Source organism: Bidens hawaiensis, unplaced genomic scaffold, assembly GCF_021521415.1.
Source record: "Bidens hawaiensis isolate Kalapana, Puna unplaced genomic scaffold, B.hawaiensis_p1.1 tig00002717_1, whole genome shotgun sequence".
NCBI lineage: Eukaryota > Viridiplantae > Streptophyta > Magnoliopsida > Asterales > Asteraceae > Bidens > Bidens hawaiensis.
The window spans coordinates 1,443,308-1,455,724 of NW_027491146.1; the positions used below are offsets into that span (position 1 = coordinate 1,443,308).

A 12,417-nucleotide genomic window follows, 5' to 3' on the forward strand; every position below is an offset into this window, starting at 1 on the left:
GTGTTTGTTTACCTAATTGTATATTATTTGTTTCAGATTTTGGAAATTAGTTATGCTAAACTGTTAATAGATTGTAGTAAGTACTAAGTAGTAATTGTATGCTATTTTTTTGTCTAGTTGTATATAATTTGTTTCAGATATGGGAAATTAATTGTATGAAATTGTTAATTGGTTATTGTAGTAGTAACTGTATCCTGTTTTTGTTTGCTTTATTGCATATTATTTGTTACAAATTTCGGAAATTACTTATGTTAAATTGTTAATAGGTTATCGTAAGTAGTAACTGTTTTTGTTTGCCAATTGTATATTATTTGTTTCAAATTTTGGAAATTAGTCATGACAAATTGTTAATAGGTCATAATACATATAAATGTATCCTGATTTGTTTGCCTAGTTGTATATTATTTGTTTCAAATTTCGGAAAGTAGTTACGTTAACTTGTTAAAATAGGTTATAGCAGGTAGTCATTGTATACTGTTATTGTTTTTGTAATTCTATATTGTTTTGGTTTTGATTTTGAGATCAGACCTTTTAATAAAGTTCAACTGTTCAAGTTTGATGTGTACTTGTTACAAAGTTAGGCCAAATTTCCTTTTGGAGACGACGCCATAGTTTATTACAGATATGGGATCAAACTGATGTGAATTATTCCAAAGAGTACATGTTTAAGTATGAAGAAAAAGATTTAGTTAAAAATCTATAATCTTCACTACCCGTCTACCAGATTTTGGATAAGGAAGAAAATCAATTGGAAAGAAAGTTCGTTTGAACTTACAAGTCATATGAATTCATTCTTGTTAGTTTGTGGAAAGTATAAGTTAATAACAAACCAAAATGGGGAGAAAGAGCATGTGAAGCTACTTACTAAGCTAGTGAAATCGTTATAAATGCTTGACAAAACAGGTAGACATTATTACTAAAAATGACATACTTTTAGGAGCACACTCAAATGCTCAATTTATTATGTGACAATAACTTATGTACATGCCAAAACTATGGTTTTATAAGTTGTTACATCTATACTTGTGACCAGTTTCTATACTCCTTTTAAGTGTCTAGGATTACAATTACAATAATCAATCTTTTTCATCTTAAATATCCGGTTTCTTTAATATCTTGCGGCTTCTTTACGATTGATAAGGAATTAAGGATACTAATGATTTTGAGTCGCCTACTTCTAAATTGAAAGCATATGGACATTTGTCTTCTATATCATTATGTATTACTTGCAATTGTAGATTAATGAACGTTAAAAGAAGCATGCATTTGTATATGTTGATAATGTCTCATTTAACTTTTAAGAAACTTTACTCTTTTGACACAATGTTTTTCATACTAATACTAATGTTAAATATGGATTTTGTTGATTATATATGAATTTCAAAGAAAAGCAGGAGGGAAATTCTACTGGAGTATGTGAAAAATGTGCAACCAGAATTTATGGAGTTATTTGTTAAACGCGCACCTCAGCAGGTAACATTCATTCCTTATTTTTGCTTTTATATGTGTATTATAAACGAATCATACTTACTGTTATTTCTGTTAGGTTGTAGATGCCATGCGCCAAACAGTAACAAATATGATGGGAACTTTACCCCCTCAGTTTTTTGCAGTAACTGTTACCACTGTAAGTCTTTGTTTTTCATAGATTGTTTGATTATAGGGATATAATTTGGTTTAAACAATTAAGTATAGAGTTCGTGACACATTGTTTTTAATTGTGTCTGGTGGAATCAGGTTGCAGAGAATCTTGCACAACTCATGTACAGTGTTTTGATGACTGGATATATGTTTAGGAATGCACAATATCGGTTGGAATTGCAACAAAGTTTGGAGCAAGTTGCACTTCCTGATACATCACAAGAGAAAAAGGTACGTATTCAGATTTCGATTTTCTATAGGCTTGTAAACGACCCGAACGAACACGAATGGACATGTTCGCTTTCATTCGTTTAACTTTAGCCAAACAAACGATTGAACATGCACAACAAATGGGGTTTTCTTGTTAGTGTTCGTTCGTTAAGAAATGAGGTGCAATAGTATAAATGAAGGGTTTATGAACATAAGTTACATAACTGAACATTGATGAAAGCATATCACCAATTAATTAAAAGTAAACATGAACATCAATCTGTTGGACCTAAGCAAATGTAAACGAACAAATATTAGTGAATTTAAATGAACGAACGTTCACAAACATAAATGAACGAACGAGGCATGTGCTCATGTTCGTACGGGTACCTAAATGAACAAAAAGTTTTGTTCGTTTTCGTTTGTTTACAGGCCTACTCAAGACCTCTTGTATCGTGATATTAAATAATGTTATTTAATACACATTATTTTGTAAGATTCAGATTTATGGGCAAAGGCGTTAACGAGTCGAACTCTATCCAAGTTCCAACCCAATCTGTTCGGAGTTTGGACCCATTACCCAACCAGTCCGGGCCCATGCAGTTTCCCACAAAAAGGGAAATCTGATATTGCAGATATGAAGCTCATTTTTATCACATTTATCTTTTCCCGATGTGGGTCCCATAATGTCTTTTGAGTTAGAAAGCTGGTCCACTTTTTTCTTAATAGTGTTAACCAAAATGGGTGTCTACTTTTAAAAAATTTGAAAGTTATTTTTTCCATGTTAAAAACAAAATATATGTTTATATGTTTGTAGTATTAATTATTAAGTTTTACTCATGTAATTTTCAGGATGCACCAGATTATGCACCGGGGACACAGAAAAAGGTGACAGGGGAAGTTATTAGGTGGAATAGTGTTTCGGGTCCTGAGAAAATAGATGCAATCAAATACATTGAATTACTTGAAGCAGAAGTTGAGGAACTTAACCGTCAAGTAGAAAGAATATCCGCCAATGGATCGAATGAATTGTTGGACTATCTTAAATCCCTCGAGCCCCAGAATCTTAAGGTTAGGAAGTTAGTCGGTTAATTGATTAAAGCAAATTGCATAACTAGATAACACACTTCTGCTAACTAACTTTTTTTATGCTAGAAAAATATATCAAAGTGTCAAAATATTGTTATAAAGCAACGGGTTAATACTTAATACCATAAAAAACCATTGTACTTTTTATTTTTCAAGAAAAAGTCACTCAACCTATTTTTAATAAATTAAAATTGCTTAACTTATAAAAAATACATGAAAATGTCACTAAACTAGTTTTTTGTATATTAAAGCCCTAAACTTGTCTAAAATGCTTGTGAAATACATTTTTAAATAATGACCTATTAACTCTTAAATCGGTTAAAATTGATAAAGTGACACTTTTTTTTTAAATGTCTTTGGGGAAAATTTTATACCATCTTATTTTGACCAATTTACGAGTTAATAAGTCATTATTTTTAAAAACGGTTCAAAAGTAAGTGCATTTTAGACAAGTTTAAAGACTCTAATATGCAAAATCAATTTAGTGAATTTTTCGTGTGTTTTTACAAGTTAAGGAACTTTTTCGTGAAATGTAAGAAAGTATGCTTTTTTTATATGGTATTAACCCTAAAGGCTAAAGCAATCTTTGAAATTTCCACATGCCACATCAGCACATCAGTAATAGTCAACTTGGTCAAAGTTACTGGATAAACTTGTCCCCTTCATCTATGAATACTATTTATCTGTACAAATTTATGCAGGATTTGACAAGTAGTGCCGGGGAAGATGTGGTAGTTGCAATGAACACGTTTATAAAACGACTCTTGGCTGTTTCAGATCCTAGTCAAATGAAGGTTAGTATGATGGTTAACTTTTAACCTTTTAGTATAGAGTTAGAATCAAAGAGCGAAAGTTGACACATAACAAATTTACAAATATACCCATAACATGTTTCAGTTTTGCATGTAAACCGAAAAAACCAAACTCTTAAAAACCGAACTGACTTATTAACTGATCGGAACCTGTAAGAACTGAAAACGCCAATTTTTGTTATTGAATTTATGCTTTATAATTATTTATTGTGAATGTTAGTTAATTTATAAACAATTAATAATCCATGCAGCTAACAAATTTAGGTCCAGGTGTGTAATTAGTTAATTATTAGATAACAAAAAAATTAGGCCCAACTTTCCGTCCCCAAGTTAGCTATTTTGTGCCAATTACTTTTCTCGGCCCCAAAGTTTCAATCCTAAATGACAAGCGAAAAACCGTTACCGAACCCATTGAAAACCAAAGAAAAACCTCAACCGGGCCCATTGTGAAAAACCAAAAAAACCAAGACTGATCGAACTCATTGTGAGAACGAAAACTTGAAAAACTGAACGGACTCGTTATGAAGACGAAAACCGAAAAAACTGACATCAAACGGTTTTCAAAACCCCAGAAGCCGAATTTTCGGTTTGAGCCCAAACCCCACCCCTAGTACTTTATCTTGTGTTAGGAAGATTATATTCTGAATTTACCAACTTGCCTGTTGCGGTCCAGAAAACCTCAGTTTGTAATAGTAACTTGTGTTTTATTTGTTTCTCAACTATATATTATGTCATTAAGGGTATTTTAGTTATTTCACACACTTAACTGGAAAAACTAACGCCCATCCATTTTATGGGCCATAGATGTTGCACTTTCTGGTTTCCAACTATTGGAATCGGTAGATGTAATCTCGCAAAGTTAAAGATCAAACTGCGATACGTACAAACCACCAAGAGCGTCCGTGTAATTAACTATAAATTGTTTTTGTGTGATGATTATGCAGACTAGTGTGACAGAGACAAGTGCCCCGGAACTGGCGAAGTTGCTTTATTGGCTAATGGTGGTAGGATACAGTATACGTAACATTGAAGTTCGTTTTGATATGGAACGGGTTTTAGGGAGTCCCACTAAGCGTCAAGAGCTACCCCCAGCCGAGAACATATAAAAACAAACAAATAGTATCAACAACGACCGCCACATGTTTTGTTATTCCACCAAAAAGATTGTTGTTTCATATGTGACACTATGAAAGTTGCTGTTTCTGTCCAGATTTTAGCGTAAGGTTAAGGAAACAGTTGATTAATTGGCTATCGGTGTTCGAAATTTGTCATTTTAGGCTTTTCAGTTGTAGCACCTATGAGTTCTTAGTCTTAATGGCATTTTGATTGGATTTGTTTTCTAAAATGGGTCAAAAAAGAATTTACTAAAAAGATACCTGTTAATTTATAGAGTTAAGTGTCATTTTAGTATCTGTGGTTTGTTCAATTACGTAACTTTATTACCGGTTTTGAATTTATTGCAAATGGCTTCCTTACTTTTCTAAAACTTGCCATTTAAGTACTTTTTTCTACCCCTCTATAATGTGTAGTCTTAGCAGGTTTCAATCCTAATTTATATGTGAAGTCTTAGCAGGTTTTTATCTCTATAATCATGAAAACAAGGGGAAACCCGTATAGAAGAAAACCGGATGAATGTTAAAAATAGTAGACTGATTACTGACAGGTAATCGTTTGGTCAGTTTTGTGACAGTTCGGACTAGAAAATGCATGGGGATAAACGTGTATACACAAAATTGTTTCATGATTCGCGAGGAACATTTGATACATTTGAAAACAATTATGTCAAACAATCATGAAGTTAGAGGCGCACAAACCGGTTAAAAACCAAAAACTAGTTCGGTTTGGTCAATGAAAGTCAAAACCGGTTTATGATCGGTTTGGGTTGAAACCGGTTTCTTGACCAGGTTATGATTGGTTTCGGTTCGGGTTTTGATCGGTTTCGGTTCGAGTTTTGACCGGCTTTGGCCAGTTTCGGTTCGGTTAACCGGTTTGAAACCGATTTCGATGGAGAAAATTACAAACAGGTTCTAACGTACGGTTTCAGTCGGTTACAAACCGGTTTCTATATAATCGGGTACAAACCGGTTCAGATTCGGTTCGATTTTCGACTCGGTTTGATTAACCAATTCTTTTGCCCACCTCTACATGAAGTTAGGGTGGATTTGTATTTCTAATTTATCTCTTTGAAATTATCATGAAGCTAAGTATGATTTTAAAAGAAAATTAATAATCTGTTTGTTTCTGGGTTAGTGAAGCGTTCTCTAGTTATTAAAGTAGAGAGATGATGTGACTAATTTAACAATGAAGAAGTTCATTAAGTAAAAATAATAAAGGGAAGTAAGTCCAGCACGACCCATTTATGATTCTGATTTCTAAATACCTGGTGAATCTCTAGTCAACCCAATTATTTTTGAACTTTATTTGTATTTCTTTTCCATTTGAAAGCATCAAATCAAATACTTACATACTTGCATCAAATTATAAGTTGCTACCCATAAGTATACCATTGTATACCTCAATTGCTACCTTAAAACTTAGTTTTAAATTCTTAACAAACGCGTCTAGGTTGTCATTTCTTCTAGCCTCATGAGGCGACTGGTATACATAAAGAGCAACTATATTTGTAACTAAATATATTTGATCAAATATGTCTTGTGTAACGCATTCACATTTGAACGGCTAAATGCTACACGTCACGGAAATTGGGCCATTGGCCTCCTATTCTATACCCTAACTACCATACCACCCCACCAAAATGAGAATGCCTTTATATATTTGACAGCTTGATGTTATTTAGATATTATATTATATCCAAACCTTAATAGTAGCTAGCTATGAGTGAACATAAACCACGTATGTTTGTTTATTACAAATGTTAAATGCATATGCATATTATCGCTGCAAACGCTACTCCGCGGACCCTAAAGCTGGGCTTATTAGTTATTACAACCTAGACCTTAGGCTAGGTCCCTGTTTCTCATAAGTCACAATCTTGTCATGGTTACATAACCCTTTCAACTTTAACATTACAATTACAATACAAGAGCCTACATCCACTTCACATCCATATTTTTTTTGCTACTGTATCTGAGCTCCGTTAGCTGTGGTGACCTTAGAAACAATATTCTTATTAAGTAAATAAATAAAGAGTTGACGAAAATTACCCTATTTGCAAAACTCATCTTTTCTTTTTTGGCTTTCTTTTTGGCATGAGGCTGCAATGTTCAGAATAGAAAAATGTCCCAAGTAAAATAATGAATTTAAAAAATGACAAAAAGTGTCTTTAGTCAACCAAACCCGTAACAAAATACATTTTTTTCAAACTGATATTATTATCATGAAATGAAGACTTTTACCTCAGTCAATCCAACCATATTTATTTCAAGATGCGTGAAGCAAGCTACAGGTACATGCTCAAATGGTTGATAACATAATCTTTTCTACTGAGTTGTTCAACAGCTATTTAAAAAAAAACACATTAAAGAATGATTTGAAATACTAAAATATAAAAGTAATTAATAAAAACAAAATAAACATGGTATTATCATTTACCTGCTAGGCTGATATCCCGTGACCCCTGTACACTTGAAGCATGAGCAAGCATCGAGTTGCCAGTTGCATCACCAATGCAATATAAGTGAGGACCTGAAGAAACACTAATCGACCCTGGGCAGATTACGGATAATCTGGGGGTTAAGTAATGTTTCCCACGAGGATGAGGTTCAGCAAAGAAAGTTGTTCTTCAGGTGACCTGCAAAACAGACACCGTAAGCTCGTCACTGAGAAGGGGGGGTTCCTCCTTGTGACCACCCTCCGGCGTGAGAATCAGACTAGATTGCTCTGAATATAAGTGTATATTAAGAGATTGCTAGAGAAGATAAGATAATGAGATATCAGATGATGTCCTTACCATTCCAAGGTGTTGAAGTATTTATAGCCGAAGGTAGGTTTCCTAGAAGGTACTGCCGGCTGAATAGTATTCCTGTTCTACCAACAGTGGGCTACGCACAAGCCATGCTGGTTGGTGGATAGGCTGCGGCCGACAGTGACAAGATCGGCTGTATACTGTTCCTTTACTGCCGGCTATGCACTGTTCTACCAACTGTAGGCTGCGCACGTCCCATAGTAAGGGTTGGTGAGTAGGCAGCGGCTAATAGTGACAAACAGTACTAGAGGGTGCTCCTCCTCATACTGTTGTCGGTGAGCTGTCACCCTGTGATTGGTTCATGGACTGTTCTGGTCAGATCATCTGTTTTGCCCATACCTTGGTAGGTATAGTACAAAAGATCTTCCAGAAGCATACGGACTGGCTCATTTGGGCGGGAGTATTTCCGCCTTGCTCATTCCTTCAGGTGACTACTGAAGTAGCAAGAGTTAGTGCCTTGTGCGTGTAGCCTTGCTATTAGTGCGGGTAACCTTCCCTGATGGCTTGTATCCGCAACTGCGGGAACAAGCGGGGTACTTCACCATTGGGAGGCTTTCCCTGCGGGTACAGCTGGCGTACTGCGCGTAAGGTCTTCTCTGAGCATGGTGTCCTGTGGAAGCAGTTGGTCGTTGCGCAGACGTCCCTGTTCAAGGTGAGTCTTGCGGGTCCAACTGGGCTCTGCTGGGACCTACCTCTTCATGTCCCCCAGTCCAATGTTCTTCTCATGAATTATTAATAAGTGAGGTGAACTTTTGGACTAGCAAGGGGTTTTGAAAAGGGTTTTTAGTTTTAAGGTTTTCCGTGGGGATTCTTCCCGCGGTTTTCCTAATGTCACGCAGAAATTCCCGACTTTTCTGCTTGATCTTTGGGTATGAAGCGGGTAGGTCTGTAACCTCCTCGCAGTCAGGAGCGTTGAGTCCCACTTGTGTGGATTCTCCATGGGGTTTTGGTAGTTTTCAACATAGTGATCAATTATGTTAAAACCACCAATTCCATCTTGGAGTTTCAAACAATATAGTTCTCGACGTTCCCGCCATGCGGGGATGTTATTCCCGTTTCCGCAAGCATAGCCCAGGAGATCCTTCTTGGTTTGAATTCCCTGCGGAGTGCTAAGTATGTGAAGGGTTTTGCCTTGACACTGTACCCGCACTCGTCTTACGGTTACTTTACTTCCAAGGTATTCTTGGCGTCAATTCCCTGCGGGTGCTAAGTATGTGAAGGGTTTTGCCTTAACACTTTACTCGCACCTGTCTTATAGTTACTTGGTTGCCAAGGTAAGGGGTATTTTCCCGCTTTTGAATCTTTTTAAAATTTTGAAATTCGAAGAGTTGGTGAAAAGATAAGAACAGTCCAAACTATTGAAACGTCGTCCGACGGTTTCTTCTGACAGTGTCAGGACGTGCAGGAAGTTATGGCGACGTGACAGTATATGGTCATTCCAGGCGCTTTTTCAGGCGCGTGGGCGCGAATTTTCGGGCGCGTGGCCGCGAAATTACTGGCACGCGTCCTTTCAACAGCTGTTGCCAGCTTGCTTTTTGCCACGTGTCATAGTTTCATTGCACCTGTGATTTCTCTCTCTTCCGCATTAAATTCATCGCATTAATTGCGATTAGTATATAAAGGGGGAGAGGGTCCTTTGTAATCCACACTTTCACTTTTCTCTTCATCTTCAAAACGATTTCCGGCGAATACTCACCTTTTCAGTCGAGTATTCTCTTGAAATCGTTCTCTTTTTCATACCTGCAAAATGTCTTCTGCTCACGATCTTGAGGCTACAGCCCAGGAGGCTGGGGTGTACGCCGAGCACCCGTCATCCACGTCCGACAAGGATGACAAGAGTACTGCTGGCGAGTGCCAGTGTGCTCTGCCTGTCGATCTATATCAGTACATCGTCAGGAAGTTCATGCTCGAGTCTCTCGAGCCTGAGTTTCCTGAACCTCATCAGACGGTGTATGATGCCCCCAGATGCAAGATTGGGGTATATACCGCATTCTTTGTCTATGGGAATCTTAGGTTCCCTTTGACAAAGTTTGTGTACCGTGTCCTGGAGAGGCACGGTGTACACCTGACCGAGGTGCATCCGATGGCGATCGCGAAGATTCGCCACTTCGAGTGGGTGTGCCGGATTCTGGGCGTTGAGCCCTTCGTCGACCGCCTGATGACCTTCTACTCTTGGAGGTGCATCCAGGGGTGGTATACTCTGATAACCCGGATCAAGGGTTTGAAGATTTGCGCAACCGAGCGCAGTCTTCGTTCATGGAAGCGGGAGTTCTTTTTTATCTCACCTCGCGCCATCCCCCTTGCCATGAAGTTCAAGAATGGGCAAGCACTCCCCAGCCTTCACGCCTCCAACTACCAGGAGGCGGAATGGTTTTCAAAGATATCCCGAGTCCAATCTCCGGTTTACCGCTTTGCGGAGTCCGGGATGGTGATGCTCGGGATGAGCCGGGTGTGGAAGAATGCGGATGCGCAAAAGATCCCGATCGTCCTTGAATACGGTTTGAATTCTGTCCCTTACGGTACGCTCTGTCTTCTTTGTTTATATAAGTCTGTCTTCTAACTGTTTTTCTTTTATTTCAGAAGAGAACGACTTGCAGTCGCTCCTGTACCCGCGGGAGGCTGACAGTCCCGCTCGGATCGGTACTCGTGCTCTAGATGAGAACGAGTTGCCCATCCTTGAACAGACGGCGGATCGGTTCGTGGAGGTCTACCCGCCAGGCCACGAGATCCTGAGCGCCAGGCGGCCAGGTAAGGCGTTATTCAACCCTCGACCCCCTCAATGCTGAAACCTCTGCTGGAATTCCTCTAATCTTGTGTTCTGATGAGGAATCCGCAGATGGTCCTCCGTTGGTGCGGAAGAAGAAGGCTGCCGGCGGGAAGGAGAAGGCGAAGGTGGCCTCTACTGCCGATCCGGTGCCTCGGTCTGATTCAGAGACCGAGAGCGAGGAGGTGGCGGGGAACCCCGGTGGTGATAAGACCACTGCTCCGGAGGCTGCGACTGTCACCTCCGGAGAGCCCAGGATGACAACGGTGAGCGGCGTGAAGAGGCCGGCTCCATCGGGTTCATCCCCGCCTGTCCGCACTTTTAAGCTCAAGAAAACCCGTAAGTACAAACTTTATTTTTAACTTCATAGTTTTCCATCATTAATACTTATCTTCTTTGTGCAGGCGTGGATGCTACCGCATTCCAGGGTGAAGCGGGGAGGAGTACCTCCGGACCCATGACGGTAGGCTTGGTCAGCCTACCTGAGGCGACGACCCAGGCGGCTGCGCCTGCTTCCGCTGGTTCAGTTGCTCACTCCGTTGAGCCAACTGTTCCAGCTGTGATGACATCACCGCCGGCTGTCAGTGCCATATTTACCGCATCTTTCACTGAGCCGGCGGTTACTTTTTCGGCGGACTCCGCAGCGGCAACCACGGTTGTGAGTTCACCTACAGTGAGTTCACCTCCGTTGGTTTCTACTACCGCGGCGGCCTTCACCATGCCTCCTCCGTCATCGGCAACGACGGCCGATCCTTCAGGTATGCATGGGGCTTCTCGCCAACCTCTGCCTCCTTCCCATCTACCTGATCTCTTGGACGGATTTCCCTTGGGTTCAGGTGATGGGTTTGGCGGGTATCGGCCTGTTGTTGACCCTACAGGTGCGTAGGGTTCTTTTGGCCTCTTTTTTGTTTTTATATATCATCTTTTCCTAACTGCTTTTTGTTTTTTGCAGTGTCGGATTCCAATGAAGTGTATGTTCCACGATGGAACATCCGCCGAGGAACAACCCTTCGCACACCTGTGGAGTGCGTGGAGTGGGCTCGTCACGCAGCTCCCAGTGGTGCGTTGGGAGAAGCCATGGCTAGCTACCAGGAGGGTAGGCTAACCAATGAGCTTCGGGTTCTCCTGGCCCGGATGCAGCCGCGCGTCGAGCTGCTTTGTCGTGAAAACGACAAGTTAAAAGCAGCTCGTATCCAAGAAGTAGCTCAGGCGCGGGCTGTCCGAGAGGAGAATAGGAGGCTCTCCGCGGCTGCTGCGGAGAAGGAGAAGGCGTTCAAGGCCCTTGAAGTTGAAGTTCAGGCCTGTCTCGAGGCCCGTTCCAAGGCTGCCCAAGCTGTTAATGAACAGCTTCGGCTGGCTAAGGAAACTGCTCGAAACGCAACTGAAAGGGCCACCAAGGCTGAAGCTGTTGCTGAGCCTCTACGCCTCGAGAATGAGGAACTTCACGGATACGTCTTATGACGATTCTATGAGCGCAGCCCTCAACGCTTCTCATGAGGATGGGGAAAAGGCCGGCTTCCTGCTTGGTCTAGGGTTTGTTGAGAAAGGCATCCCGCCTTCCAACTTCCCTTTGTATGATGTGGATACTGAAGCTGTTTATGACCAAGCAGTGAATCAGTATGCCGCCTTCCCGCATCCGGTGGTGGAGAAGGTGAACGAAGTCGCTGCTGCTGATGATGGGCTAGCTATCCTTAAAGCTTTCCTTGAACCACCACGCTCTACTGATGGTGCGGGTCCAAGTGGAAGTGGTCCTGAAGCTTGATCCTGAAGATCCCTTTCCACCATTAGCGTAGATTTTTGTATTTGTATAGCTTCTTTTGTATGCGGGTATGCACCCAGCAATCTTTGTAATATTTGAATTTTGATGAAATAAAGATTGTGTTAATTCCTTGCCTTGTTTATTTTACGCATGTTTTGATTTAACTTAGCAATTTCTTTAGTACTTAGATAAGTTAACTTTTTAACGTGGCATATTA

At 40.1% G+C, this 12,417-nt stretch overlaps 1 protein-coding gene across 2 annotated transcripts; it reads left to right on the forward strand.

Moving 5' to 3' along the window:
- The first annotated feature begins 1,357 nt into the window (after positions 1–1,357).
- Positions 1,358–4,861, forward strand: LOC143620852 (uncharacterized). 2 transcript variants are annotated; one of them, XM_077092447.1, is made up of 6 exons: positions 1,358–1,473; positions 1,547–1,627; positions 1,738–1,872; positions 2,704–2,922; positions 3,642–3,734; positions 4,697–4,861. In XM_077092447.1, exons 1-6 carry the CDS (start codon positions 1,441–1,443, stop codon positions 4,856–4,858), a joined length of 723 nt encoding a protein of 240 aa, XP_076948562.1. In that variant the 5' UTR covers positions 1,358–1,440; the 3' UTR covers positions 4,859–4,861. The 2 variants fall into 2 exon arrangements, with proteins under 2 accessions (XP_076948562.1, XP_076948563.1); XM_077092448.1 differs by lacking the exon at positions 3,642–3,734.
- The last annotated feature ends 7,556 nt before the right edge of the window (positions 4,862–12,417 follow it).

Excerpts from the sequence above, each read along its gene's own strand:
- LOC143620852 (XM_077092447.1), top strand. The coding sequence starts at position 1,441 with ATGGAGTTATTTGTTAAACGCGCACCTCAGCAG. Across the intron at positions 2,923-3,641 it reads TCGAGCCCCAGAATCTTAAG|GATTTGACAAGTAGTGCCGG; the intron begins GTTAGGAAGTTA and ends AAATTTATGCAG. Across the intron at positions 3,735-4,696 it reads CAGATCCTAGTCAAATGAAG|ACTAGTGTGACAGAGACAAG; the intron begins GTTAGTATGATG and ends ATGATTATGCAG.